General features: G+C 55.9%; 7 protein-coding genes across 7 annotated transcripts; 2 read left to right on the top strand and 5 right to left on the bottom strand.

Moving 5' to 3' along the window:
* Positions 1 to 1,786: 1,786 nt before the first annotated feature.
* Positions 1,787 to 3,172, bottom strand: CHGG_09296 (uncharacterized protein; the record flags this gene model as incomplete). Its single annotated transcript, XM_001227222.1, has 4 exons — positions 1,787 to 1,845; positions 1,973 to 2,213; positions 2,275 to 2,660; positions 2,833 to 3,172. 4 exons carry the CDS (start codon positions 3,170 to 3,172, stop codon positions 1,787 to 1,789), a joined length of 1,026 nt encoding a protein of 341 aa, XP_001227223.1.
* A 594-nt stretch (positions 3,173 to 3,766) lies between these two features.
* On the bottom strand, positions 3,767 to 5,034 carry CHGG_09295 (uncharacterized protein; the record flags this gene model as incomplete). The annotated part of the gene is made up of 2 exons (XM_001227221.1): positions 3,767 to 4,068; positions 4,122 to 5,034. The coding sequence occupies 2 exons, from the start codon at positions 5,032 to 5,034 to the stop codon at positions 3,767 to 3,769; spliced, it is 1,215 nt and encodes a 404-aa protein (XP_001227222.1).
* Positions 5,035 to 7,841: 2,807 nt separating this feature from the next.
* CHGG_09294 (uncharacterized protein) lies at positions 7,842 to 8,986 on the top strand (the record flags this gene model as incomplete). The annotated part of the gene is made up of 2 exons (XM_001227220.1): positions 7,842 to 7,988; positions 8,051 to 8,986. 2 exons carry the CDS (start codon positions 7,842 to 7,844, stop codon positions 8,984 to 8,986), a joined length of 1,083 nt encoding a protein of 360 aa, XP_001227221.1.
* A 2,763-nt stretch (positions 8,987 to 11,749) lies between these two features.
* On the bottom strand, positions 11,750 to 13,018 carry CHGG_09293 (uncharacterized protein; the record flags this gene model as incomplete). The annotated part of the gene is made up of 1 exon (XM_001227219.1): positions 11,750 to 13,018. The coding sequence occupies one exon, from the start codon at positions 13,016 to 13,018 to the stop codon at positions 11,750 to 11,752; it is 1,269 nt and encodes a 422-aa protein (XP_001227220.1).
* A 3,841-nt stretch (positions 13,019 to 16,859) lies between these two features.
* Positions 16,860 to 17,705, bottom strand: CHGG_09292 (uncharacterized protein; the record flags this gene model as incomplete). Its single annotated transcript, XM_001227218.1, has 3 exons — positions 16,860 to 16,880; positions 17,010 to 17,350; positions 17,579 to 17,705. The coding sequence occupies 3 exons, from the start codon at positions 17,703 to 17,705 to the stop codon at positions 16,860 to 16,862; spliced, it is 489 nt and encodes a 162-aa protein (XP_001227219.1).
* A 3,264-nt stretch (positions 17,706 to 20,969) lies between these two features.
* On the bottom strand, positions 20,970 to 22,061 carry CHGG_09291 (cell division control protein 2; the record flags this gene model as incomplete). The annotated part of the gene is made up of 3 exons (XM_001227217.1): positions 20,970 to 21,228; positions 21,281 to 21,956; positions 22,025 to 22,061. 3 exons carry the CDS (start codon positions 22,059 to 22,061, stop codon positions 20,970 to 20,972), a joined length of 972 nt encoding a protein of 323 aa, XP_001227218.1.
* Positions 22,062 to 22,783: 722 nt separating this feature from the next.
* Positions 22,784 to 23,864, top strand: CHGG_09290 (uncharacterized protein; the record flags this gene model as incomplete). Its single annotated transcript, XM_001227216.1, has 2 exons — positions 22,784 to 23,057; positions 23,248 to 23,864. The coding sequence occupies 2 exons, from the start codon at positions 22,784 to 22,786 to the stop codon at positions 23,862 to 23,864; spliced, it is 891 nt and encodes a 296-aa protein (XP_001227217.1).
* Positions 23,865 to 25,198: the final 1,334 nt, after the last annotated feature.

Raw genomic sequence — 25,198 nt, 5'->3', positions numbered from 1 at the left:
CTGTTAGGGTTGAGCCGGCCATGCTTGGTCGTCCGATGCTAGGGCAAATATACTCTCTTACCTCACGCTATGATAACCAGTGATGTCGATGTGACCTCGAGCATTCTACAATGGCTGTTGTCAAGTAGCTTACAAACTTGAAGGATCTAAATTTTAGGAACCGGCATAAAAAGTCCGAGGCTGATGTGTAGATATGATTCGTGGTCTGGACACATGTCACGCATCCATGTACAGGCTGTGGGATGCGGCACGGTTCCAATTGGTTTCAAATTCAAGGCATCGGTGGTAGTGGGAGCGGCGCAACCAGTGAGGTACCTAGGTAGTTTATCGGCGACCGGGCTCTGAAACCACTGTTCGCCTGATGTTGTAGAAAAGAGAGAATATTATTATTATTATTATTTCCTACACCGATATGCCCTGGGGCGCGCCGGTCCTTCTACTGCTATTTACAAAGGAAACCGTACCGTATAGGCCGGATAAAAACCTCTGTCTACCACTTTGAGACAACAATCTATGAATCCGTCATACTGCAAAAGAAAGGAGGCCCTTTGCCGGCCTCCGGGCCCTCTAGCCCTCCCCATCCACTGTTTCTAGCTCCAGCCTTCTGGCCAGGCTATACTCCAGTAGCCGGCCAGAGTCCATCAGCCAGCCAAGGACTTTCCTAACAAATATTCTGCTCCGGGCACCTACTCCCCGTAATACGGTTTGTAGGTCCCGATGTGACCGAATCTCTCTGCCGTCCCACGGCCTTTGTAACGGCGGGTAAAGAGAGAATATGGGCCGCCTAAGAACCTGAAAAGGCCGCTGCTTGTCGCGGCTAGTAACCTGGAATCTGATTACGAATGCTTATGAATCCCCTAGCCCTAGGGATATAGGACCGGTTCTGGAAGCCATGCTGTTATCTTCTGCGCTCCTAGTGAAGAATATCATCCCCTCAAAATCCAGTGGGCACCTGCCGCACCTCTAGAACCCCATCATATCGCCCAACGACTCTCCCATCCATGCCTTCTCAGTGACCCGCGCCCTCAATATCCTTCCGCATTGACCGCCACTCATCGATCCTTCGTAGGAAGCCTCAGTCCCTCCTTTCTGGGCTTGGTGGAGGGGGCGGGGGAGGCGAAGGAGGAGGTGAGGGGGTCCTCGGTCGCGGTGCAGGCCGGGGCCGGAGGGGCCCGGGTCGAGGCGGAGGATTGCCCGTCATTTTGGAGGATTGAAGAAAGAAGGGCTGCCGTCGCGTTTTGAAGAGTTCTCGTAAAGGCCTTTGAGGGCTCCGGAAGAGGGTGCCGGTAATGAGTTGTAGCAATGGTTTTTTGTATGAGAACCGCTTTGGATGTCTCGAGTTATTATTGATGCGAGTCATTGAATGCGTTCGTGGGCATGGGCAAGATGTCATTATATACCCGCATGGTGTTGGCCTTTGCCATATCACGATAGCTTCATATGCTCCACGTCGAGCCTCGTTAACTCTGCTTTCATGACTGCCACGAGGCCACCATTTTGCGAAAATTTGAACAGGATTAAACGGCGACTACCTAGGTGGCCGGGCACCAAGGTAGTACAGTTCTGCTTATTAGATGACGCGTGGCAGAGATCGTAAACTATAGTTATTCTCCAACCCTAACCGCTGACGTGGCATCACTGTAAGAAGGACAGTTCTTTTCAAACTATCCCATGTATAAGAGGGTTTGGCTTTGAAGATGTGAATCTATATAGTCACCTCTAGTCAGCTTAAAACCTATGTTGACCTGTTTCATCCTTCTTATGATAATATCTCATATTGATCCCTCTATGATCCGCAACAATGCTCCAAAAGTCTTCTTAGTGTAGAAATGGGGTCTCTTGACCCTGTGGATTAGAAGTCGTTTCTCCACATCAATATCCTTTGAACCCCGTCTCAATCCCGTCTACACCTTTCCTTGTCACATGCTGTCATTATACTCCCTTCCATCACGCTGGCCACCCAATTCCGTACCTGAAGAATCCAGCAATTCATGCTCACCCCCCGATTTAGCCTTCCAGTGGCGTGGCCAAGTCCTTGGGAAACTGCTCTCTGGTCCCTTAAGCACCTTGCTAGGGTGCACGGCATTGATGAGGAGAAGGGCAATGAGCATAGGCAGGGCATCGAGACCCAGCTGATAAGCCTCGTTGGCCAAAATGGGATTCGATGAAGAGACTCCACCGCTGAACTCGACAAAACGGAAAACAATGCGAACCTGCCAACACAGATGTTAGTGAGCACTCCTTATCTCGGTAGCCAATGTGTGGAACACTTACCACAATTAGCCCAATGACAGTCAGCATGAACCACACCAAGTGCCTGGTCACGGTGAGGTTGTGCCTTGGCTCTAACAGTCCAGCTCCCATCAAGCGTTCCAAGCGCAGGGTAAACAGCCCCGTAATGGCTGCAAAAATAACGACGAAGGCTAGCTGGACACCGATGCCAGCCATGTAAATCCGCTGCCCTGTCTGGACCGTGTCCCCTCCATCTTGGCCGGCAAGCATGCCGCCGCCAGCCGCTTGGATAAAGAAAGATAGCACATCAACAGCAACAAAGGCCTTGGCGAGCCAACGCGGCGATAGTCCGAGTATTCTTTGCGAGTTCGAGGGGAGGAGGAAATGGATCAGCCGTGCCACGACCATGTAAACAAACGCGTTGATCCCTAGACAGAAGGGTCAGTCATCCATATCCCGTATAGGTAGTAGTCACACAGAAAAAAAGAAAAAAAAACATTAACAGCAAGCAAAACAACAGAGACAGATAGGCACCAATAGAAAAGAAACCACCGGAAAAAAAAAAGAAAAGAAAAGAAAGAAAAAAAAAAAAACACTCACACAACGGCGCCAACAAAAACAACACCGTCCCCCCCACCACCAACCCCCCATTCTGCTGATCGAACGCGCCCAGCGTACGCAACATGAAGCACGCATATTCCCACAGCGCGCCCATCACCAGCACCCCGCAGAACCACTTGCGCGACGCCAGCATCTGGGCGATGTGCAGCAGGGACGCGAGAAAGAAGCCGATCGTGAAGACTAGATTCCATTCCCAGCTCGGGTAGAAGCCGTAGTGGGCGTTGCAGGCCGTGGGCGGCACGTAGCCGCGGTGGTCCGGGATGGCGGTGGTGCATTTGGGGGGGGAGGGGATGGTGGGGGTGGGGGTGAGAGTGGTCATTGTTGTTGGGATTGTTGAGCTTGGGGGTTGGGGGTTGGGATGGAGTGTGTCTAGTTCTGGGGGCTAAGATGGTTGAGGGTTTTGCGGGGAGGTTGTGGTGGTGGCTATGGGTTGAGTTGCGGTCCCAGGGGATGTGTATTGTCGTGTGCCGGCTGCTGAGTGTCGACTCCTTGACAAGACAACAACATGACGGTTGAGTGGTGATATAGGTGCGGGGGATGGAGGCATGATGGCGGCAGATGTTGGCTCTTATGCCGGCGGTTGGAAACAACAAGAGGAGTGTCTTCCATCGTGGCTGGCCTTTCTTGGCTCGCGTTATCGTTTTCACGGGAGACGGTGACGCGGCAAGGGGCAGATTGGCTTTCGAAGTGAGCGGGAACCAAGCTGAGAGTACCCGGCGCCGAAAGGGGGACTGGTAGCGTCGATGTGGCCCCCGTCTCTCTGTTGAAAAGCCGTGAGTCGTGATTGGCCGAGCCGTCGTTTTGGTCGGCCCGGCAGTCTCAGGGGGGATCACCGCGGTACAAAGTCAGCCGCATTGCCCCCCTTGGTGGGTTTCCCTCCCCCTCGGCACGGCCGTTTGTTTCCCTCGCACCTTCAAACCTTCTGGGGCAGCTCCGTACCTAGCCTCGCCATCCCGAGAGGCCACAAAACATAGCGTTTGTGGCTCCTTGGCAAGCTACACGCAGCCGTTTCAACCCATTGGAAGATAATCTCGTCTCGGACGGGCAGGGAGGTCCGAGCTGGACCAAGCGAGTGGCGATGCAAAACATGGGTGAGCATCCAAAAATGCACCAGCAAGACCTGGGCCGTAAAGTTGGTGGGATTTGTAAAGTTGTTGAACTCCTCGGTGTCCATGTCGTTAGTTACGGCGTAGAAGGGCACGAGCTCGAGGCATGCTAGGAGTGTGTCAACAACGACGATCCCGCAAGATATTGAGTCTGCAACTTACCGTCGACGGGCGACACCTCACCCACCCGCGCGATTCTCTCCAAAGAAGCCACATAATGAAGTTCCGCTGCGCTTCGGCACTGTGGTGCGATCAGACGCAGTGAAGCTATAAAGTCCCGGAGCGTCTGCTGCAGCTCCTTTTGTTCGCTCTCGTCAAGATCCTCTGCCGCCCCCAATAGTTTCCCCATGCTATTAACATACGTCTCCTCCTTGATAGCGTGGAACATGGTTTCTCCCATAGCCGAAACCAGCGTCGTCTGGATGACCATCCAACCGCGGAGCATGCGGAAAAAGTCCATCATACCGTCAGGCATGTAACTCGACTGGAACGTAAGCGCAATGGCGGCGGCGAACCTTGCGTCGGCGTCGCTCCGTGAAAGGCAAGGTTTCGAAAGCGCCTCGTTCAAGGCGCCAATGGCCGACACCCTATGATCGAGAGCCTGGATGGAAAAGTCTGAGGTAGTACATGTGGTGAGATGCTGGGCGGCAAGGCCGATGATAGAATGGGCGAGAAAGTCGTACTCGTGCGCCATGGCGGCGACGGACTGCCAGATGTCGTCCAGGCCAAAAGGGAGAGAAGGATATGCCGCAGTCAAGAAGTGGTGGAAGAAGCGGAGGTCCTCCAAGCGAAAGGTGGATGGGCATGAGCTGGGGTTTCTTGACAGGCTGAGAGCTAGCTGTGGTGAAGGGGGGTACAGGCAGTCTAAACCAAGACGCCGACAGCCTCGACAACTTGGCAGCTCTTCTGAGCATTTGACGCGGCGCTTCTTGCAGCTGAAGCAGCCTTTCTTGGACTTGCGGTGACCACGCCCGGGGACCGGCCGTTTCCGTACAGGCTCCCGCTCGGCGGAGGAGGAGCTATCAGACGATGACGATGTCTCGCTGTTGGGCGAGTGAGAGGTTGGATTCGACATGACAGGTGTTGGCTCTCTCATCCTTCAAGCTTCTCTCTTGCCACATGCATCTCCGATCAGGGGAAGTCATCGCTTGTGTAATAAAAATCGGCTGTCAACCCCTAATTTTCCCTGAGCCCATGGGATCTTCCGTGATCTTCCTTGATTGGGTGCTGACGCGTCCGTTGAGGCTAAGCCAGACTGGGAGACGCGCACCTAGCTCCTGGTTTCGACTGCCAGCCGAACCCTTTTCAGTGCCTGGGTACCTAGTTATGTCCAAATAAAAGGGAGAAAAACACAGTTGAAATCCAACCTAACTCTTAAGATATCAAGACAAGGTAAACCAAGAATAGAAAGAAGATACCTTCAAACGCCAAATGGGGATAATCAATGCAAAATCCTCAATTGTCAACTAATAATATGTAGGGGCTTGTCAACAGCTGCCCTGGAGTCATGACTTTTGACCACCGAGGTTGGTTTGTGTCCCTGTCCCAATCCTTGTTGATAATATACAACCAGGTCAGGTACCTCGCGTGGGGAATGGCGTACCATCTTTGCCAAACAAATATCCCAAACTCACTCACAACCTCACTCTATGTATTCAGGGCTAGAACGTATCGTGCAACAAATCACACCTTGGCTGGCATCGACCAAGTCGAAGACATCTTGCCACAATTGGCTCGATCAAAGGCCGATGATTCAAACCATCAGTTCTGGAAAATGATAGTGATCGCGGCTCGAAGCATTCAACAGTGGATGGCTGGGTACTCGTCGTGGAACGAGGCGACGGCTGGCGGCCGTAAAATGCCTTGGCTTCCTACTACTGGGGAGCTCCAAGCACTAAAGTACCTCTCACCTAACAAGCTGGAACTGCCCATAACCATCCGATCACACCTTGCCCTCGCAAAGCTGGTCTAGAGTCTAGCATGCTACCGACGGAGAACAAGACGACGTCTGGAGAGGCGCTGACCTCAACAACACAGATTGTGTATGATAAACTATCAATTCCGAGGCCCCAATAGACTTGCGAATTCATCATTTATAGGGCTGCATATTTGATTAACCTCAATCTTTATCATTTCTCTTGTTTACTTTGGGGGCATCATTGAGGGACACATGTTGTAAACTTGTGGCTATGGACGAGATCAATTCCAAGAGAATGATTCCTGCCGAGGGCGTCCCTGTGCTTTTAGACGGCTACTGTCACAACTTTACATGCCTGTCATTTATTTGAAAATATATTCATTCCGCATGCTCATTATTTTTTGCAGAACAGGGGGTGATGGTGCACGGCTGAGATCCAATCAGAGCAGCATGACCTACATTTCTATCGCTTGTCTCCTTGATTTCCCTCGTGACTTTTCATCTCGAGGCAATTCACAGACGGAGCCCTCATACTCATATTTAGATGTCTGTCAAAACACCAAGGTAACCTTGAGAGCTCATAGCCACGGAAAAACCGATACCAAAACCAACATCACCTTCCCCACAAGCCGCTACCGCCACGGCACTGGGGAAGCGATGAGGGTTCAATGGTCACAGCGATGGATATAACACCCCGCCCCAATGTCAGTCTTGGAACTAAGTGCTGTCGTGTGTGGTCTTGCGGGATCATAGTTCAAGTCACGCTGTCTGATATCTCGCTCAGCATCCGTAAGGTTTGAGGAAACCATGGGGTAGCAGAGTGTCCCATGGTGTTGTGCCCCAGATGGACATGCAGGTTGAAATCGAATCCCACGCAAGAGCACAGTCACACCCGCCGTGAGGGCAGACCAGCAGCCATCGCGGCCGCACTTCTCTCTCTGTCAGGGCACAGGCCCCCCGTGGACGAAGCATTTTTCTGGATGCTAGCATCATTCCTTGCCACCATTCCTTTTCAATCAAAACCTTCCTCCCGCCTTCGCACTTTTCCCAAGCAACGGCGTCAACAACACCTTCGCCGTTGCCGTTCTCCCACAACCATTCCGACTTATGCTACCTCATTAAATGGCGCACCCTCCGCTGCACCCCCGGAGACTTCAGCGCCCGGACGCGCCTTCCGAGTCGAATACCCCGCAGTGAAGACCGCCGACGGGCGTTGGCAGTGGTGGAGGAGGGGGATGAGATCCCGCTGGATGAGGATTAGGGGGAGGAGGGTGATGGGGTGGATGAGGAAAATGAGTGATGATATGGACAATGTCTGTGGGGTTGAGATTTATGGGGATTAGATGATTGATGGAGGGGGACATCAAACGGGGGGAGACATCAGACAGAAAGACATCGACCAGACGGACATCAGCCAGGAGGACATTGACCAAGAAGATATCAAGAAAATGCGCTCCTTCTGAGTGGGGACTCCCTTCAACTGACCCTATATCATACGTATCCCCTCAGATATGTCTTTGGTGGTCGTTTCGTTAGGTAACCTTACCTGGAGCGGCCTGAGGGATGAAAATCAGGTCCCTTGACGAAACGCACGCGATAGAGAAAGTTGTGATTGGTGGTATCGGATTTACAATGTTGCTGTCTTCCTAATACTTTGCCTGCCATCTACCTGCCCTCTTCTGCTCAAGTCTAACCAGATTACCAAGCCGTTTAACTCCGTCAAGTTTAACTCCGGTAAGTCCATACACACCACCCCATCATCAGGAAAGTTCTGTGCAACACTTACAGCAGCGGTCAATGCGGAGGAGTATTTAGCGTTATAAATGGCTTTGGTATGTCTATCAAAGACATAAAGCAGTTCGGTCCATGGTCCCTCGGTTCCCACGCCTGAACAGCAATCCAGCCTCTAGAGTATCATTTCTCAACTTACATAACTCTGAGTACTCCGGCAAGTTTAGTTGAAAATGACGGCAACATCTCACCCAAAGTTTAACGCAAATACCGAGGCCTTGGATGTTGCTCAGGCATTCTCTAGGGCCATTCGGGGTAAGACGGCCATCGTCACTGGCGTGAATCTCGAAGGGATCGGTCATACAACCGCACAGGGTCTTGTAAGTCGTACCTGGCACTACCAGGCGGTGACTCCCATGCAGCTGACGGGCGCACTTACCAGGCATCTCAATCTCCCGCCCATCTCATCATCACGGGGCGCAACCTCTCAAAGCTGCAGCAGAGTATCGATGCGCTGAAAGCCGAATTCCCCCATGTCGACTACCGCATCCTCCAAATGGACCTCTCCAGCCAAGCCGCCGTCCGGGCCGCAGCCGCCGAGGTCCTCTCATGGACGGACGTCCCAACAATCGACATCGTCATCAACAGCGCCGGCGTAGCCCTCCTCCCAGAACGCACACTAAGCGAGGACGGCATCGAACTGACCTTCGCGACCAACCACATCGGGCACTTCCTCTTCACCTGCCTGATCATGCCCAAGCTCCTCCGCGCAGCCCAAACCAACCCCATCAAGGGCGCCACCCGCATCATCAACGTCAGCTCGGGCTCCCCGCACAGCGCGGGCATCCGATGGAGCGACATCAACTTCGACAAGCCGAGCACGGCCCTGCCCCTGGAGGAGCAGCCCAACTACGCCGTCCACGCGGCATGGAACATCCCCGACGCGGCGACCCGCTCCTACATTGGCCTGGAGGCGTACAACCAGAGTAAGGTGGCCAACGTGCTGTTCGGCATCGCGCTGACGCGGCGCCTGTACGAGAGGCACGGCATCCTGAGCCTGGCCGTGCATCCGGGGGTGATCAAGACGGAGCTGGTGCGGACGGCGGACCCGGAAATCATGCGGGCCATCGCGGCGATGGCGGATGGGGGCACGTTTCGGTATAAGACGCTTGGCGCGGGGTCCGCGACGAGTTTGGTGGCGGCGCTGGATCCGGGGTTGGGACCGGGGGAGTGGAGGGATGGGATGGAGAATTGGGGCGCGTTTTTGGGGGATTGTCAGATTGTGCATCCGCGTCATCCGCGTGCTGCGACGAGTGCCGAGGCAGAGAAGTTGTGGGAGTTGTCGGAGAAGTTGGTCAAGGAGAAGTTTGCATGGTAGCCTACTATGTATGGGACCCAGTATTAAGGGTATGAATCTACGATGGTGGAATGCGATTATCATGGTCATTGATTGGAGACCTTGTCGTCGAGGAAGATGGTGTTGCTGCAAACAAGTTCGTTCACTTGCCTCTCATGTCGCCCATGCGATGAAATGATGAAGGGTTAGGGTTGTGTAGATGCCAGCTAGAGACCACGTGACCACCAGCCCACCATCTCCCCACCATCTCCCCACTGATCATCTGGCCGCGCACTGTGCCTCGTTCAACACGCGACACGATCACCTCTGCTCGACTGGTCATCATGAGGCCACGAAACTGGCCTCATCCCCTCACGTATTGGAAATTCCAAGAAGCTCGCCGATGATTGAAGCCTGGCGTATACTTCTCCGAATAAGCGGACATTCAAACGAGTCATTATCCCGACCCGACGCCGGTCATCAAATTTTCCGTGGCTGTGCATTTCCGAGATCCGAGCAGTTACGTGTCGAGACACGCACACGTTTCCAACTAATTTGCCCCAGGCTTGCGGTATCTCCCGATTACAATGCATTTGAAACGACCAGCTTGGAGTGGATGCCCTTTCCGGCCCGACTCGATAACATCGACGGGAGGGGTTCCCCAATATTTGCACAACCAAGGGTGGTTTCAACCCGACGCTCTGGCAGCCAGTCATTCCTGTGCCACCTCGGCCCAACAAACCAACCATCGTCGCAAGCTGACCCGGTCACAAAGCCGCCTTGGGCTTGAAGTGTTGGTTTTGCGTAGCAACATGCGACAATCATGGAGTGTTTGGCAGCATGTGGCTTGAGTCAACACCACAGCCGGGCAAGCCGAGGCTTTGTTCCCAAGCCGCGGGGTAGCAGAGCGAGATATGGGTTGTGAGTCTTTGGTGCCTGCTTTCCCGAAACGGAAACTCCTTTGCATAAGAGCTGCGGTAACACGACGGCGCAGCATCTGCCTCGGAGTCAACCTGCATCAGCACCTGTAAATCCGGGGAAAGCCTCCCGCAATAAGCTGCTGACTGCATCCGCCCAATGTTCCCCTGATGAACCTCTGCAAACTTATCATCAGTCAACATGCGCAGCCACGTCTCACTCATCGCTTCTTACTCCAGATCCGGCGGGGAGCCTAAATAGAAAATGCGCCATCATGCAGGAAGCGCGCGGGGCTAACTCAACCCCCGGCAGGTCAGCCCATGCCTGTAACAAATGTTGTGTAATACAGCCCTGTACTGTGTAATCCCGTCTGAACCCCTCCCGGGCCCCGGCCCGGCCCCGGACCCACGCCCGGACCAGCCATCTCCACTCCCGGAGCCGGCCATCTCATCCCAATCACCAACCCTCCCCCTCGCTCCTGTGTAACGCACAACACCGGCCGCATGACGCGACCCTCCCGTCCGGCCGGCTTTGGGGGAGGCCGGCCCAAACCCGGCCAGCCAATCCGACGCCCATCACGGCCCATCACAGCACATCACCGTCGCCGATGATACCTCCCCCTCTCTATCCCGCGTAAAAAATGACCCTCCCCCCGCTCCCGAAAAAGAACAACACGAAACCTGATAACCCGGCCCGACCCATCAACAGGCCAGGCACCGGTGAGTCCAAGACGCAACACGAAGCGGTGGCGAAAAAAAGTAAACAAGACCGACCCCGAACCGACCGACCCCACCACCCCCTACCCTTGTTTATCTGCTGCGTCTTGTCCTGCGAAGCGGTGAGCAGCGCGAAGAACGCTCAAGCGGGTCCCACCGGCCGGCCGACAAACCCCCAACCCCTCATCCATCCTCAGCATGATGACATGATTTCCCCCTGCTCAACCTGTGTGTCGTGGTCAATTGACGATGGATGTTCCCGTGAGAAATGACGCATGAAACGTGGCGGGCGGGGAGTCGACCACCTTTTTTTTTTTTTGCTGTCCCCCCCCAAACCCCCCTGCCTATTCGTCCTGCCCCCCAACTTTGGGATGCGTTGGGCGGGGGATCGGGTATCGAGGAGGGATGGGGAAGCGAGACGAGAATGCATCGGGATCGGGGCTGTCGTGTCGTGCGTGGGAAGGGGAGCCCCTTCGCGTGGTTGCTAGGCTGCTATACTATGCACGATGAACCTGAAAGGCGCGTGGCGTTGGAGTGTAAGCGTGGCGGACAGACGCGTCAGGGAGTTTTGTTGAGCCATCGCCACCACCACCACGCGATGTCCGATGTCGGTGGTGGATGGCGGAGGAGCGAGTCAGTGAGTGTGCGATGGAAGGCAAGGAAAGAAGCATGTCACTGGGCAAGGGTGAGGAAGAGTAAGATGAGTGAGGTATCTCCATGATCATTGATGGTCATTACACTATTACAATGCTGCCGTCCCTCCCTCTCATGCTGTCATCATGAGGAAGCCAAGTGATTAACCCCCCCTCATCCCAACCCAATGGTATGTATGATGATGCTGAATATACCCATAACGCCCGAGATCCAACTGCCCTTCTCGCATGCTTTCCCAGATCTATCTCAGATCAACGTATTCCAATGCACCGCCCGTGTAGTATAGCCATAGCATAGCCATCTCGCTTTTCCAAGCAGAAGCGTTGCCGCCACAAAACAAAGAAAAAGAAGAACACCACCAACTCCGGCTCGAGGTGCTGAGCAAAGCGGCATTCAACCAGGAACACAACAAGCCCGCCCACACCCGAATGCAAAGCCCATCTGTAAAGCCAAAAAAACACCCGCTCATTCCATCATGATTCATCCTCCTCTTTCCCAGTCCTAACTCTCCAGCTCCTTAGCGGGCAGTCCCAAACACCCTTCCAAACACCCCCCGAATCTTCTTCCCCGCCACGCCGCCACCACCAACCCGCCCGCTCTCCTCCAAACTCCTCAACTCCTCGGCACTAATCTCATACGGCAGCATCTGCTGCTTGGCCGGCTTCGCCGCGCGGAGATAGACCGCATCCTTCTCGGGTACGCTCGGCCGCCCATACACATCCAAGTCATCTTCGGCATCCACCACCTCGACATCAACATCCTCATCGCCATGTGCGCCATCACCGCCGATGTTGACGGGCGACTCAAACACATACGGCTGGTGGGCCGAAGTGATGTCGGCCTCGCTGAGCGGGGTGGTGGCGCGCGAGGAGGTAGACTCGGAGTAGGACGAGCCGCTGCTGGAGTAGAGGCCTGGCGGGGAGACGGCGCGGCTGCTGCTGCTGCTGGCGCTGGCGCCGCGGGAGTGGGAGCTGCCACGCGAGGAGGACGGGCTGGCGTAGTCCGGTTGGGCGTAGGGCTCCTCTGGTTGTTGGGGGTGTTGGGGCACGGCGAGGGAGCGCCAAAGGCGGGCCTCCTCCTCGCGCTCGCGCTGGCGGGCGAGGCGCTCTTCCTGCAGGTAGCGCTCGCGGGTCTCGAGCTCGTGCTTGCGCATGATGCGGCGCACGTGGCGGTCCTGGACGGCGTCGCGGATGGGGGCCAGGAAGTGGTCGAGCTCGCGGTAGAGGTCGTCCTCGGTGATGCGGAGATCCCAGTCGAGGAGGAAGAGGAGCTGCTTCTCCATTAGGTTGACTTCGGTGCGGCTGAAGCCGAAGTTGTAGGCCGATGTCGACACGAAGCTGTAGTTGGCCCAGTGCTTGTTCTTGGGGCTGCAGTCGTTGAGGTACTTGGCCGAGAGGATGAGAGCGGCCAGGAAGATGCGGTGCGTGGTGCAGCGCAGGCCCTTGGCCATGGGCTGCAGGCGCGACTTGAGGCGGCGCAGGTAGACCAGCGACGACATGAGCGTTGGTACTTGCACGTTAGAAGAGATGACCAGCTGTGTGATAAACTCTTCGATGCTGGGGAGACGGGCGTCGCTGTCCTTGACCGCCCTCGCTGACGGTTCCTGCGAGGTGGTCCTCGACCGGGATTGTGCCGGCGGTGGCATCATGCTGGTATCGCACTGAATCACGTTGGCGGCGGCGTCTGCCAAGTACAGAATCATATCTGTGTCGACGGGTTGGTAGACAAACTTGTCCAGGGCTTTGGCGTTGAGCTCAGCCATGCTGAGCATCGGTACTGAGTCCATGGCGTCGAGTGTTGTGGTCGTGTGAGGGTGGGGTGAGTGGGGGTCGTCGACGGTGTCGATGTTTATTGAGTGTGGTTGTTGTTGTTGTTGTTATGTGAGTGCGACCGGGGGTGGAAGTCCTCTATGGTTGGATTGACAAGTGCCTGACTTGACTCTCTCTTACACTGGGGTAGTGTATTTGTGGTGTGTGTTTGTGTATGCTGTATAAGAGAAAAGGGATCAAGGTCGGATTGGGGATGACGGAATGCCCAGGTGTTATAGGGAAAGCCGTCGAAAGGGGTACGAGTGGAGTGTGGAGTGGCAGAAAAGATGTGCACAGGGGGGGTGTGTGCTTCAACCGTTGACGAGCTTACACGAAATGTCCTGCGGCGAAGCTCATGTGGACAATCCAGTGTAAAATACCGGGGCGGTGGCCGAATCGGCGGGCTCGGCAGTGGACGGAAAGGCTGAACAGGACAGGTTTGTTGCAGCGTGGGTCTCTTGATGGGCGTCCTCTGCGGGCGGAGTGGGCAGACCTTGTTGATGCGTGTCTCAGTGGCTTGCAAGCCAAAAAGCGACGTGCTGTGTCCACGAGGCTGAGTGCGACAGGCGTTCCAGGGGGTGGTCACCCAGGCGGACAGGGATGTGGAAGGGTACAGGGGTTGCGCGGTCAATCTGGCAGTGTTGGGGGGTGGCCCGCTGTGTCGGCCGCTGGTCGGGGTTGCGCGATCAGCGAGTCCAGGCTTTTTTGGCGAGTTCTGGCTGCAAGCGTGCCAAGACCGGTCTGGCCAATCGTGGTGAGGATGCCGAAGAATTTGAACGGACAACTCCGGCCGAGACTTGGAAATGCCTTGGAATGCCTCGGGCAAAAAACAAAGTTGGTGGGCGAATTACACAGGAGTGTAGCTGCAAAAAAGTTTGCGCTCTTGCGGCGATTCCAAGTTAAAACAGGAGAGTGCCAAAGTGCGCAAGTGAGCTGCGTTCTACCCAGGTTCCCCACACGACAGGGGCTGCCAAAGGGACCGGAAAACGATAGCGCAACTGACAGCTGGGACGGGGTCGTGGCGATCCCGGGAAAAGCGGGTCGAGTGCTCCGAGTCTGGGGTGACGCGGACAGACGGGCCTCGGAGGTGGCTGAAGGGTAGCAGACGCGAGGATCACAGAGTGAATCACGCTGAGAACGACAGCGATATGACTCGGTCTGGTTGCAGAGCTGGTAGAGTTGCGGAGTCGGTCGTGTTTCGAACACGAAGGCCGGCCTGTGCTTGACGGTGTAATTAAACGTTTGTGATGCGATCCCGGGGAAGCGGCGGGCAAGATCGACTGCCGATTCCGGGTACGAGCGAGTCAGTGCTAAAGTTGGAGCTAGCGGATTCTGGTCTGTGCACTTTTTGCCAGGTCCGGATCGTCGTGGAGTCGCAAGAGAGTCGTGGAGGTCGGGATTGGTAGGTGTTGATTAAGGTTACAATAATGGTCCGAGCCAGCGGAAGAGAAGTGTCGCCAAAGGAAGACTTGCACGAAAAAAGAAATCGGCGCTGCCGTAGTCCAAGTTGCAATGACCGCGACTCGTCAAGGTATTTTTGATCCGGGCTTCGAGGGCTCCGGATGGGTTAATATGGCAGAAAGATGCGGGACCGCGGTAAAGGTGGCCGGGGGTCTCAGTCGCGCGCCAAAGTGAAAAGCGACGTCAGGCTTGGAGCTGCGTCGCGCCGTTTGAGAAGCCCAGCGTGTTCGAGGAGTCGCCCAGTGTAACTGTTAGTCGGCGTCTGTGGAATGATTCGCTCTCCTGCTGCAGCGGCAAACGGGGGGCGAAGCGGGGAGTGGGGCGTCTTCCAAACGACAGTAAAAAAAAGCGACAACGCTGGACGAATGGCTTGGGGATGTTGGCTGTCCAATGAGCCGGTTCGATATCGTGAGTTGTCGACGGACTGGAAACGGGCTACTGCAATCCAAAATGGTGGGGTTCAGGTAGGTTGATTTGCAGGCGGTGAGTCCCTAAATCGTTGTTCTAAGAAGCTTCGAACGGTGACGGTGTTGAGGCGGTCTGCGCAAACCAAAGAAGCGGCTTGTCGTCAAATTTTGTACACCGTCTGGCAGAGTCCCTTGGCTTAGACGTGTCTAGCTCGACGAGGGAGGGCGAAACTCGAGCTGGCAACTTCCTGGAAGAAAGGGAGGATCAAGGGAGATGTCGAGCGTGGCGGTCGGTCAAATTTTGTTCGACTTTTGCCCCTTTCCTGGGCATGGAGCCAAATTGATCGAGGGGGTTCGTGTAAGTGTGTCAGAGATAAACGGAGCACGGAGAGTCGTCCCAAGGGAGGTCGGGTGTTGCCGAGTTTGGCAGGCGGATTGTACCAGGGCAACTCCTACTAAAACATTGGAACAACTGGATTGCAAATTCCACAAGGTCAAAAGAGAACGGGGATCATATGCATCGGAAGCATGTGCCTTAATCATGATCATCGTGACCTATGCGCATGGAGTTGCACTCAACGTGGCCGTCTGCCAGCACACAAAGACCCCGACGCATCCCAACCCTCATGCTGCAATGCTGGGCAATTAGACATCAATTCCCAGCCCGAGTCGCATTTTCCGCCCTACGATCGCTTGTGCCGCCCTGATTTGAATGGGCGCCGATTTGCATTTCGGGCCCAATGCAGCACCCAAGGGGTGCATAACACGGTTGATGAATGGTTGTCAACTCCGCATGCGAGAATTTTGAGTGCCAGCGGCCGAGCAACCGATGGCTGCGATTGGCGGGTGCCCACCCCGGCGTTGGGATTTGAAACAAGCGAGGGGTTGTGTTTTGTAAACGCAGTTCAACGCCAGAAACGGGATCGAGGGGTTATCGATCCGGAATGCAGGCCGGCGGTCATGTCAGGCCTGGAATCCCTGGTTCCCTGTGGGCTCTGTTTTCTTTTGGAATATGGAATTGTTCCATGAACCCTCGCGATGCAGTTTCAGTTCACACCAGACAGGAACATCACAGCCTAAGTATTGCTTTGGCGCACAAATACCTACAAATGCAGACTCAAACCCAATCAACCCCGCCGCATCGAAGTACGAAAAGTGGCCCTGTCAACGGCCAATACCAGATAACTACGAAGTAGAGAGATCGCCTTCAAATTTGTTTCCATGAGGCAAAATTCAGGGGACTTGAGTCTCGCGCACGTTCCTCCTCGAAACTCAACCCCTGGGGCAAGAGCCAAGACCCACCACGCAGGGGGGCTACCACATGGCGACGAAACGAAACGCACGAGACGATGCTGACAGCGGGGGGAGTTGAAACAATCGGCTACGCGAACCTGATCTTGCAGAAATCCGGAATCAGGAAGGATGAGGTCTCTGACTCTGCTCGCGAGAGCCGCGAATATTATTAGGTAGTGGATGGAGAGATGACCCTGATCAAGAAGCTGTCCTAGGTCATGTGCGGTTGCGGAGGGCCTCGTGCTTGTGAAAGACCCCATGAGCTCGATTGACACTCAAGACAGCAGGCTTGGTCAATCACGGCAACAGAAGCAAGGTGATCATCAACCTCGCCTCCCGCCCCTCCGTGGGTTACCAGACGAAGTTGGAGTCGCCACGGTGCTCCGGAGGAGCTTCGAGAGTTTGGTGGGTGGCTGTTTGTCTTAACTGCCAAGCCCTTGACAGCAGCGAACCAGATGTCCACGGCAACTGCCTAGGTGTTTCAAGTGACTGCGTCTCCCCGGCTCTATCACATTGCCATACATCAATACCATACATGCGTATTACAACTAGACTACGGAGTATGAGGATGGAAATGAAGTCTGGGTCTAGGATACCGAAATAGGAAATGGCGGTGTTGAGAAGCAAATGTTCCCACAGGTGTGGCAACATCTGTCTCCTACCCCTCAATGCAGTTCTCCTGAACCGTGCATGTGTGGTTAGCGGCCGATGGCTCTAAACCATCACGGTCCGTGAGCGGTGAGAAGGATGAACGGCACAGAAAACTTCTGTGTAGTCACCAATAACCCCTCATTACCCCGCGCCGCACCGCGACCGCCTTCTTCTTCTGGCCCACACTCTCGCACTCTTGAAATCTCGAAACCGACTCACCGCCCATTTTCCGAATCCCATCCTCCTTAGGTCTTGGCGGTAGAAGTCCGGACAAGATCCCGAAGACCGCCGAGACGGCAGGGTCGCCCGCATCCTTTCCGAATCCGGCCGTGCCCACCACCGGCCGTCGGCGTGGCTCGAGCCTGGCCAGAGCGCCAGCCCCACGGAAGGCCCGCCGCGGCTCGTGATTGGGCCGCTGCATGTCTTGGACGGAAACTTGCTTTGGCGGACCAATTGCGATACGAGGAGGTGGTCTCGACCAGTCGGAGACAGCCTTCGCTGCTCGCGCGCTCGCGTCGCTGTCAGGAGGGTGTTGAACGGCCTGCCCGTGGGTGAAGCGAGCACTGCCGCTGCATGTCGCACGCAACCTTCTGATCGCTCGTGGGTTTGGTGGGTTGACGGGGTCTTGTTGATGCCGAGCAGGGATGATTTGGGCTTCTGTTTAATTGAGATAGCCCTGACGGCAGTGGCTTGCGTTCATGCAGGTGGATAATAATCTGCGCTAACAGATGATGGCGACATCAGCAGCCAGAACTGTTAAGAATAGACCCTGAGACTTGGCGTTGAACAGGGGCACAGCTCGGCAGTGGCTGATAGATGCGTCATCGCTCATCAGCTCCCTCCCAAACACCATGCTTTCAAATCATGAAAGCGCAACCCAACCAAGCCAAGCAAGGTGGCCAACGTGCCAGCCACCTTCTCCTGGCTGAAGAGTGGAACTGCCGCGTAATTGACTCGCCCTTCTCGCCGGCCATCAATTTTCTTGAGGCAAATACGTGTTTGTCAACCGGGTATGATAGCGTCACCCGCTCATTAATTCAAGCTGCGCCGAAGGAAAACCCGGGGAGCATTCCGGTGCGCCTCATCGTTCCCATCCACCAAGCGTCCCATCGTGGCCGGCGCAGTTTTGTCAATGCGGCGGCGAGTACGAACCGAGTCCGGTGCCGCGTCTGGTGCAACAACACATTTCACAGCTACCCCGGTCAGCCCAAGTGCTCGCCGCACACGCCTTCGTTCGGCAAATTCCCCGCGTCAGACGGGCCAGGCCCGCGGTCGTGCTACCGAGGCCCGTCTATCAGATGATGATGAAAGACTGGGACGGCCTGAAAGCGTGACCCTCTTGAGACAATTGGCTCACGAGTTTTCCATCATATCTGGATTCAACAATCGAGGGTTAGCTGGGGTGCCGAAAATGGACCTGAAACAAAATTTCGGTCCTCTACGAAGTAGGAATACCGTTTATCACTCGCTCATCACTCATCAAACCGTCGCAGGAAGGGCGAAACGGAGTTACGGGACCCTGCAACCAACCACGCGCCGACCGAAGCTCCGCCTTCTCAGGACCTGCAGCCGTTTCGCAAGACATCCAATGGCCAAAGTCAGGGTCAACATCGTCATTTCATTCATCCAGGTCGGCCGCAGCTGCAAGCGCAAGCGCTCACCCTTAACGCCGGGAAGCAAACAGCGGGAAGACCAGCGCTTAGCATCCTCCCGAGCTCAGCTCTAGACCGGAGGCATCCTCTCGCCCCCAACAGCTTGGGCCTCCCGCCAGAGAGGTTGAGTTTCTCTTCCCGAGCAATCCCATTGGCCGACGTAGCCGCAGACGCGCGCATTGCTAAATTTGACCGGCATTCAGCCCTGTGATTGGATCGACATGATCGATCTCCCGATCCAGTAGCGCCAGATTCCCCGATCGGGACCCTTCGTGCAGCGGCTGCTGAACCAGCCGAATGCAAGACTCCCTCCCCGGCTCGGCAGCCCGCATCATCCAAAACAAAGTTTTGCTGCGGCCGCGGGTACGCCGCATCGCGGCTGTCTGGCCCTATGGAGAGTCCGGGAGACGAGGACGGTGCCACAGCCCTGCGGGGTTGAAACGGCGAGGTTAAGCTTGTATCCGCCTCGTCGTCCCCCCTTGTTTCTTCGGACTGGAGGCGCGGAACCGTTGAGTTCGAGGTCGGCCAAAATAGAACGGGAGATTGGATCGGCCGGAGAGGTAGCATTGTCGGGTGCGCCTGAAACCTTATTTGGCCTTGTCTGTCTGCTCGACCGCAACATGTTACCGAACCGAGATGATTGTCGGCGAAGCAGGCCGATCCAACGTGCAGTTCGCCGTTGGAGGACGGGGGCCGAATCCAGACGTCCGGCGGCTCATGTTACAAATCCGGGCAATCACGGTTGACTCTCGGACTCTGAGTTGCGACATCACCAACACGGCTCGCAGAATAGCCACAGCGCGTAGACGGGGATGCAGCAGAGTCGTAAACCCCAGGCCCGAATTAGACACCCCAGAATAGGTAGCCACGTCGGGGCCAGTTGGTGATAGCAAACCCCGACCAAAACAACGTTCCTACCTACTGTGCAATCCGCACCACCAACCTCTCACCAAGCCACCCGCCCACTCATCGCAACATAAACCCCAAAGACCCTACCCGCCCCCGACCACTGTACTGCAGCACCCCCACCCCGGTGAGATGAAAGCCCCAGCGCGGCGTGAGCGCCGGCACAACAACTTGTCTACGCCCCCCTCCCACCTAGGTAGGTAGGTGCCCGCCGTCCAAACTCAAAATGTGCCAAAATCTGAACCCGGCGGCGTGGGCAGGGCAGGGTAGGTAGGTATGTCTGCTGCTGAACCACAACCGTGCATGTGCATGGCATGGCATGGCATGGTATGGCGTGGCATGGTATCTGGGAGCCGCAACGCCGCCCAGCGCCCGCTCAGCTCGCGTTGCCTGGCCGTAGGTTTGCATTTCACCGCCACTGTGGATGTGTAGATGTTGCGCGCTTTATGTCTGGTGATTATTCATCTAGTATTTAGGTGTTGAGGGGGTGGCTGGTGGTGTAGCAGGTTAGGGGCGAAGGAGGTCCGTTTGGGGGGTGGGGGAGTCGAGGGTCCGGTGGTTGGTGGTTGTGTGTATGTACAGCGTTGGAGGGAGAAGGTAGTTGCCGTTGCCGTTGCCGTTGCCGTTGTTGTCAGAGGTAAGATTCATGTCTTGAACCATTGTAGACCCCCGCCCCCTTTTTCACTTGGCCGCAGGGTGAAGGCGGCCGGGTTAGAATGGTTGGGGAGGGAAAAGGATGGCTGGGAAGTTTAGGCAGAGGGACAAGAGCACCGAGTGGTAAAAGCCGTGCCAAGTTTTAATGCTAAGACAGAGGCTAGGAAAAGCGGTTTTGAGGCTTCTACTTCATAGTGTTAGCCGGCTAGTTTTACCCCTTCTCGTGACAGTTTGGTACCTGTCGGACTCGGGGCAGGAGAGGTGGTGTTCTTCAGCAATTCCTCCAAGCAAAGTACTCCGGCCACAAGTATCGAGCAGGAGACACGGGCATGATAAATAAAGCAAGCCTGAGATTGACAAATCATCAATTCGGGCCTGCGGACGGCCTTTTCGCTACTCCCTACATAATAAGCCGCGCCCCGAGAATAACAAAAGGAAAAGAAGCCCTTTCCATTCCTTCTTGAACAACAGGCTGAAACGGCTGGAGCCTGATTGTAGGGTTGATCTGCAATGTATCGACCCCTGTGATGCAAATGTAGTCAAGTCCCCCGAGCCATCAGCCCCTATCCTCTCTCTCCAGCAACCCGTTCCCTTTTCTCGACATGCCATCCAGGCCATTGCATGCCACTATCCCTCTGTGCAAATCCTACTCGGTGCTCCCACTGCTTCAACACTGCCCTAAAACTCCCGTCGTGAACGAAATGCTCCCAGTCGTAGACGACTATCCTGAACGCAAGGCGTTATGTATACTTCGGGTAATGGTCGGTTGTCAGAGGAACGCGGCGGGTTAGTCACGACGCTTGCTATTTCGGCCGAGCTTTCTCCTGGTTGCCCGGGAGAGGCAGCACCCGCTGCCGGTTAGTGGGGTGAACCGTCTTAGTGCTCATGGACGCCGTCTCCCGGTCCTAGTGGTGACTGCTGCCATACTGCGTGCGTGTGTGGTTCTCGAGGTCTTCAAAGTATGGGTGGTTGCAGGCCTGCTTCGCCGAAATGCGACCGGCAGGATCGTAGACAAGCATCATCTCGAGGAGGTCAAGGCCTGCGTCGTCCAGGTTGGTGCAGAGTGCTGCCGTGGGGTCGCGCGCCCACTTGGGGAAGGAAGCCTTGAAGTCGGGGTAGCTGGTCACGCCGGGCCAGATATCCTCGGTGGGGGTTCCAAGAAGGCTACAGACGCAAAAGTTAGCCCGGGTGGCAGGTCTTGGAACGAAAGACGTACCGGAAGATCTTGAAGATCTCATCAATTTCCGAGTCGCCGGGGAAGAGCGGCTTGCGCGTGCACATCTCGGCGAAAATGCACCCGACCGACCACATATCCACTCCGGTCGAGTATTGGCGGCCACCGAGCAATATCTCGGGGGCACGGTACCAGAGTGTGACGACCTCGTGGGTGTAGGTGCGGAGAGGGACGCCAAAAGCGCGAGCCAGTCCAAAATCGGCCAACTTCAGGTTTCCCTCACGGTCGATAAGCAAGTTCTGGGGCTTGAGATCGCGGTGCAGGACACGGTGGCTATGGCAGTAGCGCACACCCGTGCACAGCTGGCTCATGAACTTCTTGACCATGCCCTCTCCTAGTCCCAGCCCGTGCAATTGGGCTCCGGTGCCCTCGGGCAGTGCCTTGCCTCGGCCGCCCTCGCTGACAGGTAGCGCTTCCATGTACTTCTTCAGGTCGAGGTCGAGGAATTCGAAGACGAGATAGAGTTTGTGACCGTCGGCATGGACGATATTAAAGAGACGCACGATGGTCGGGTCACGCATCTCTTTGAGCAGCGAGATTTCTCGGATGGCGGTCGATGGGACGCCTTCATCCTCGGCCTCCAGCCGAATCTTCTTCAAGGCGACGATGCGGCCGCCATTGTTGAGGTCGCGAGCTTTGTAAACAACGCCATAGGTACCTAGGAGCCGCGTACGAAGTCAGTGTCCAGCACGGCGCCAGCAGGGAAGGGAAGCGACCGCGGCACACCTTCGCCGACTTTTTCGAGCTTCTGGTAGTTTTCCATGGTTATTACTCGTTACCGTGGATTTCTGGACACGAATCGAACGGTCGGTCAAAGTCCAACCTCGAGACTGGGGGGGTGGCCGGGGTGTGGGAATGTCGTGGCTGACCAGGGATGGTGGTGGGGGTTTTGCGGCTGAAGAGAAACGAGGGGCAACAGGCTCCAGGGAGGAAAACAAATAGTGCCCAACGAGTTGGGAAAGAAAATCGAGAAGAGGACAAGAAAAGTCGTCAAATGCGCTTCGCCATGAAGAGGCACTTACTGTGCATAGGTAGCCGGGAGCCGTCGAAAGGGTTGGCTGCGGGAAGTTGCGCTCACGGAGGTCGAGGGAAAGAAAGCAGCAGTCAAATTTCCGGGGTTGGTCAACAAATGGAATTTGTTTGCTGTGTGGTCACTGGGCGACGCGAAGAGCGCGTCGAGGTTGGCGTCGCTGGATCAAGGAGCCCCGCTTTATTTCAGCGCCGCTTGAGGGCTCTCCAGCTGGCAACGGCGGGGCACACAAGGCCTCGACCCCGCGACACTTTGCAGGGCATTCAAGAACTTTCAGTTGTTTCGGATGACAGATACATACGAATACACACGGTCGCCTTAAACTTGAATTTTGGCCTTCCCTTAGTCAGCCACAACCTCTTTCGTCATCTTATACACAGGATAGTTACCTATTTTGACCCCTGAGTCTGGCCAGAACCTACCCGAGGAATTAAGTTGTTCAAGTCAACGCCAGAATGACAGTGGACATCAAGCATCTCGATGCTCATGAGCAGCCCTCAGATGAGCTCAGAGCCAAGTGGAAGGTCTTTGCGAAAACAGAACCGAAAGACCTACGCAGCGAAGACATCGATGATTTACAAAACCCAGAGAGTGCAGCCGAATTCTGCCTGGCGGGTACCCTTCCCGTTGACACGCTGAACCGCTCATTCCGTCAAATCTGCCCCGACGACGACTCCGAGTTCCAAGCCACCAAGGACGCTCCGATATACTATCATCCACTCTTACCAGGTGAGTCCGGGATATATCCTTCGCGCCTACCCAGAAACACCAAGCTAACCCTCCTCAGGCCTCCTCATCGTCCCCTCTCTAATCCCCCCCTCGGTCCAAAAAACTCTCCTCTCCCACCTCATCCACCGCGACCTCAGCAACCCCATCCACCAAACCAACCTCCACCTACACTACGATCTCCCCTACCCAGCACCCCCCTTCCCCACCACCACCACCACCTCCTCCTCCTTCTTCACCTACCCCCCCACCAGCCCACCCACCTTCACCCCCAAAGACCCCACCATCCACAAACCCCTGACCATCAAACAAGTCCTCGACCGCCGCCTGCACTGGGTGACCCTCGGCGGGCAATACGACTGGACGAACCGAGTCTACCCCGACGAGGACGGCTCGCCCTCGTCTTCGCCGCCGGCCTTCCCGCGCGACGTGGCCGCCTTCCTCGAGACGCTGTTCCCCGACACGCGAGCCCAGGCCGCCATCGTGAACTTGTATACCCCGGGGGATACGATGATGATGCATCGTGATGTGTCGGAGGAGTCGAGTCGCGGGTTGGTTAGTGTGAGTTTGGGCTGTGAGGGGCTGTTTATGATCGCGCCGAATGGGGGGGTGGCAGAGGAGGAGGGGGGTGGTGGTGAGGAGGAGGGGGGTAAGCGGGAGAAGGAGTTTTTGTTGTTGAGGCTGCGATCGGGGGATGCGATATACATGACTGAGGAGTCGAGGTTTGCCTGGCATGGTGTGCCTAAGGTGTTGAAGGGGACGTGTCCGGAGTACTTGGAGGAGTGGGCCCGCGGAGGGGGGCGAGTTTGAGGAGTGGAGGGGGTGGATGCGGAATAAGAGGATCAACCTCAACGTGAGGCAGATGCGGGATTAGGGTGGGCAAGTGGGAGACAACAATATACAGTGGTGGAGTTAGAAGGTGGTAGAACAGCCGGATTGCTCAGTGAGAGTGGTCCAGTCTCCAGACTACCAGTCTTCACCTGCATCACACATATTTTACACAGAACGACATTGGGAAGAAACTTTCGACAAAGCCTTAGGACCTGGCGAGGGTTTGGGGGTGTAATTACAGTGGTATCTCACTTTATCCCCTGTACGCCCGGATAGGTCTGGACCCCTACCTAGTTTGATCTACAACCTAAATCCGGCACTTTCTTCTGGCACCGGGTGTTGACCCCCTTCTCCCCTTATCCTCCATTACCACTCTCGACCTGGAAGGCCTTAGATACTTGCGTTCTCCCGGAGTCGGGCAGCCGACTCGGCGGTTGAACCGTGGTGGTATGCCCATACCAGCGCACCCACAAGGTACGCCATTCCATTACGCACCATCCCTAGGGCCTCGAATGTCGTCGAGAAGTGCATGGCCCGTCTCGGTTTTGGTCCACGAGTCCAGCGGTGGGAACCCTAGAACCCAGAAGCCTGGACAGCTCGCCGGGGATCAAGTGATTCCGGAGCCTTGCTGGGTCGTGCCCGCCGATGTCGTTTTGCCCAGTCCGGCCCCCAGCCGTCGACCGTTTCAAGGCCGAGGCTTACGAAGACGCTAACCAAATAGTCAAGGCTCAACCAAGGTTGAGCGTCAACTATAAAACAACACAGCGATCAACGCAAAGCGACGTCCGCCGAGGTTGTCTCAGCACCGTCATGGTGATAAAAGGGAGCCCGCGGGGCGAGGCCAGGTGAAGACAAGGAGGACGGCGACGGCGACGAGCAACACGGCGACGGGTACGTGGAGAGCGCGAGGCGCGGCTACGTCGTCCGGTCCGATGGGCCCTCGGTGGCTGAGCGTGGCGGGCTGGAAGAGCGACGGGGAAGAGCGACGGGTAAGTGCCGTCAAGCAGGAGCTAGTAACCCGCGTTTTTCTCAACAACAATACGAAAATGCGACTGCGCGCCCCCATCCCCGGCCCCTTCATCCCGGCCGCATCAACATCCACACCATCAGCAACCACTCTAACAGCCCATCCACCGTCTCTGACCACTACGGCAACAGCCACTGCCTGCAACAGGCAGCGCCTCACCGCTACCTTACACTCCATACCCCACCATGCCTCCGCCTCTACTCATGTCTCTCTTTCTCAGAGACACAGACGCAAATCTGCGCTACAGTCTCTATCTACAGCTCGTGGAGAAAGGAGAGAGGCGGGC

This window comes from Chaetomium globosum, genomic scaffold, assembly GCF_000143365.1.
Source record: "Chaetomium globosum CBS 148.51 scaffold_6 genomic scaffold, whole genome shotgun sequence".
NCBI lineage: Eukaryota > Fungi > Ascomycota > Sordariomycetes > Sordariales > Chaetomiaceae > Chaetomium > Chaetomium globosum.
This window is presented reverse-complemented; position numbering and strand designations above follow the sequence as displayed.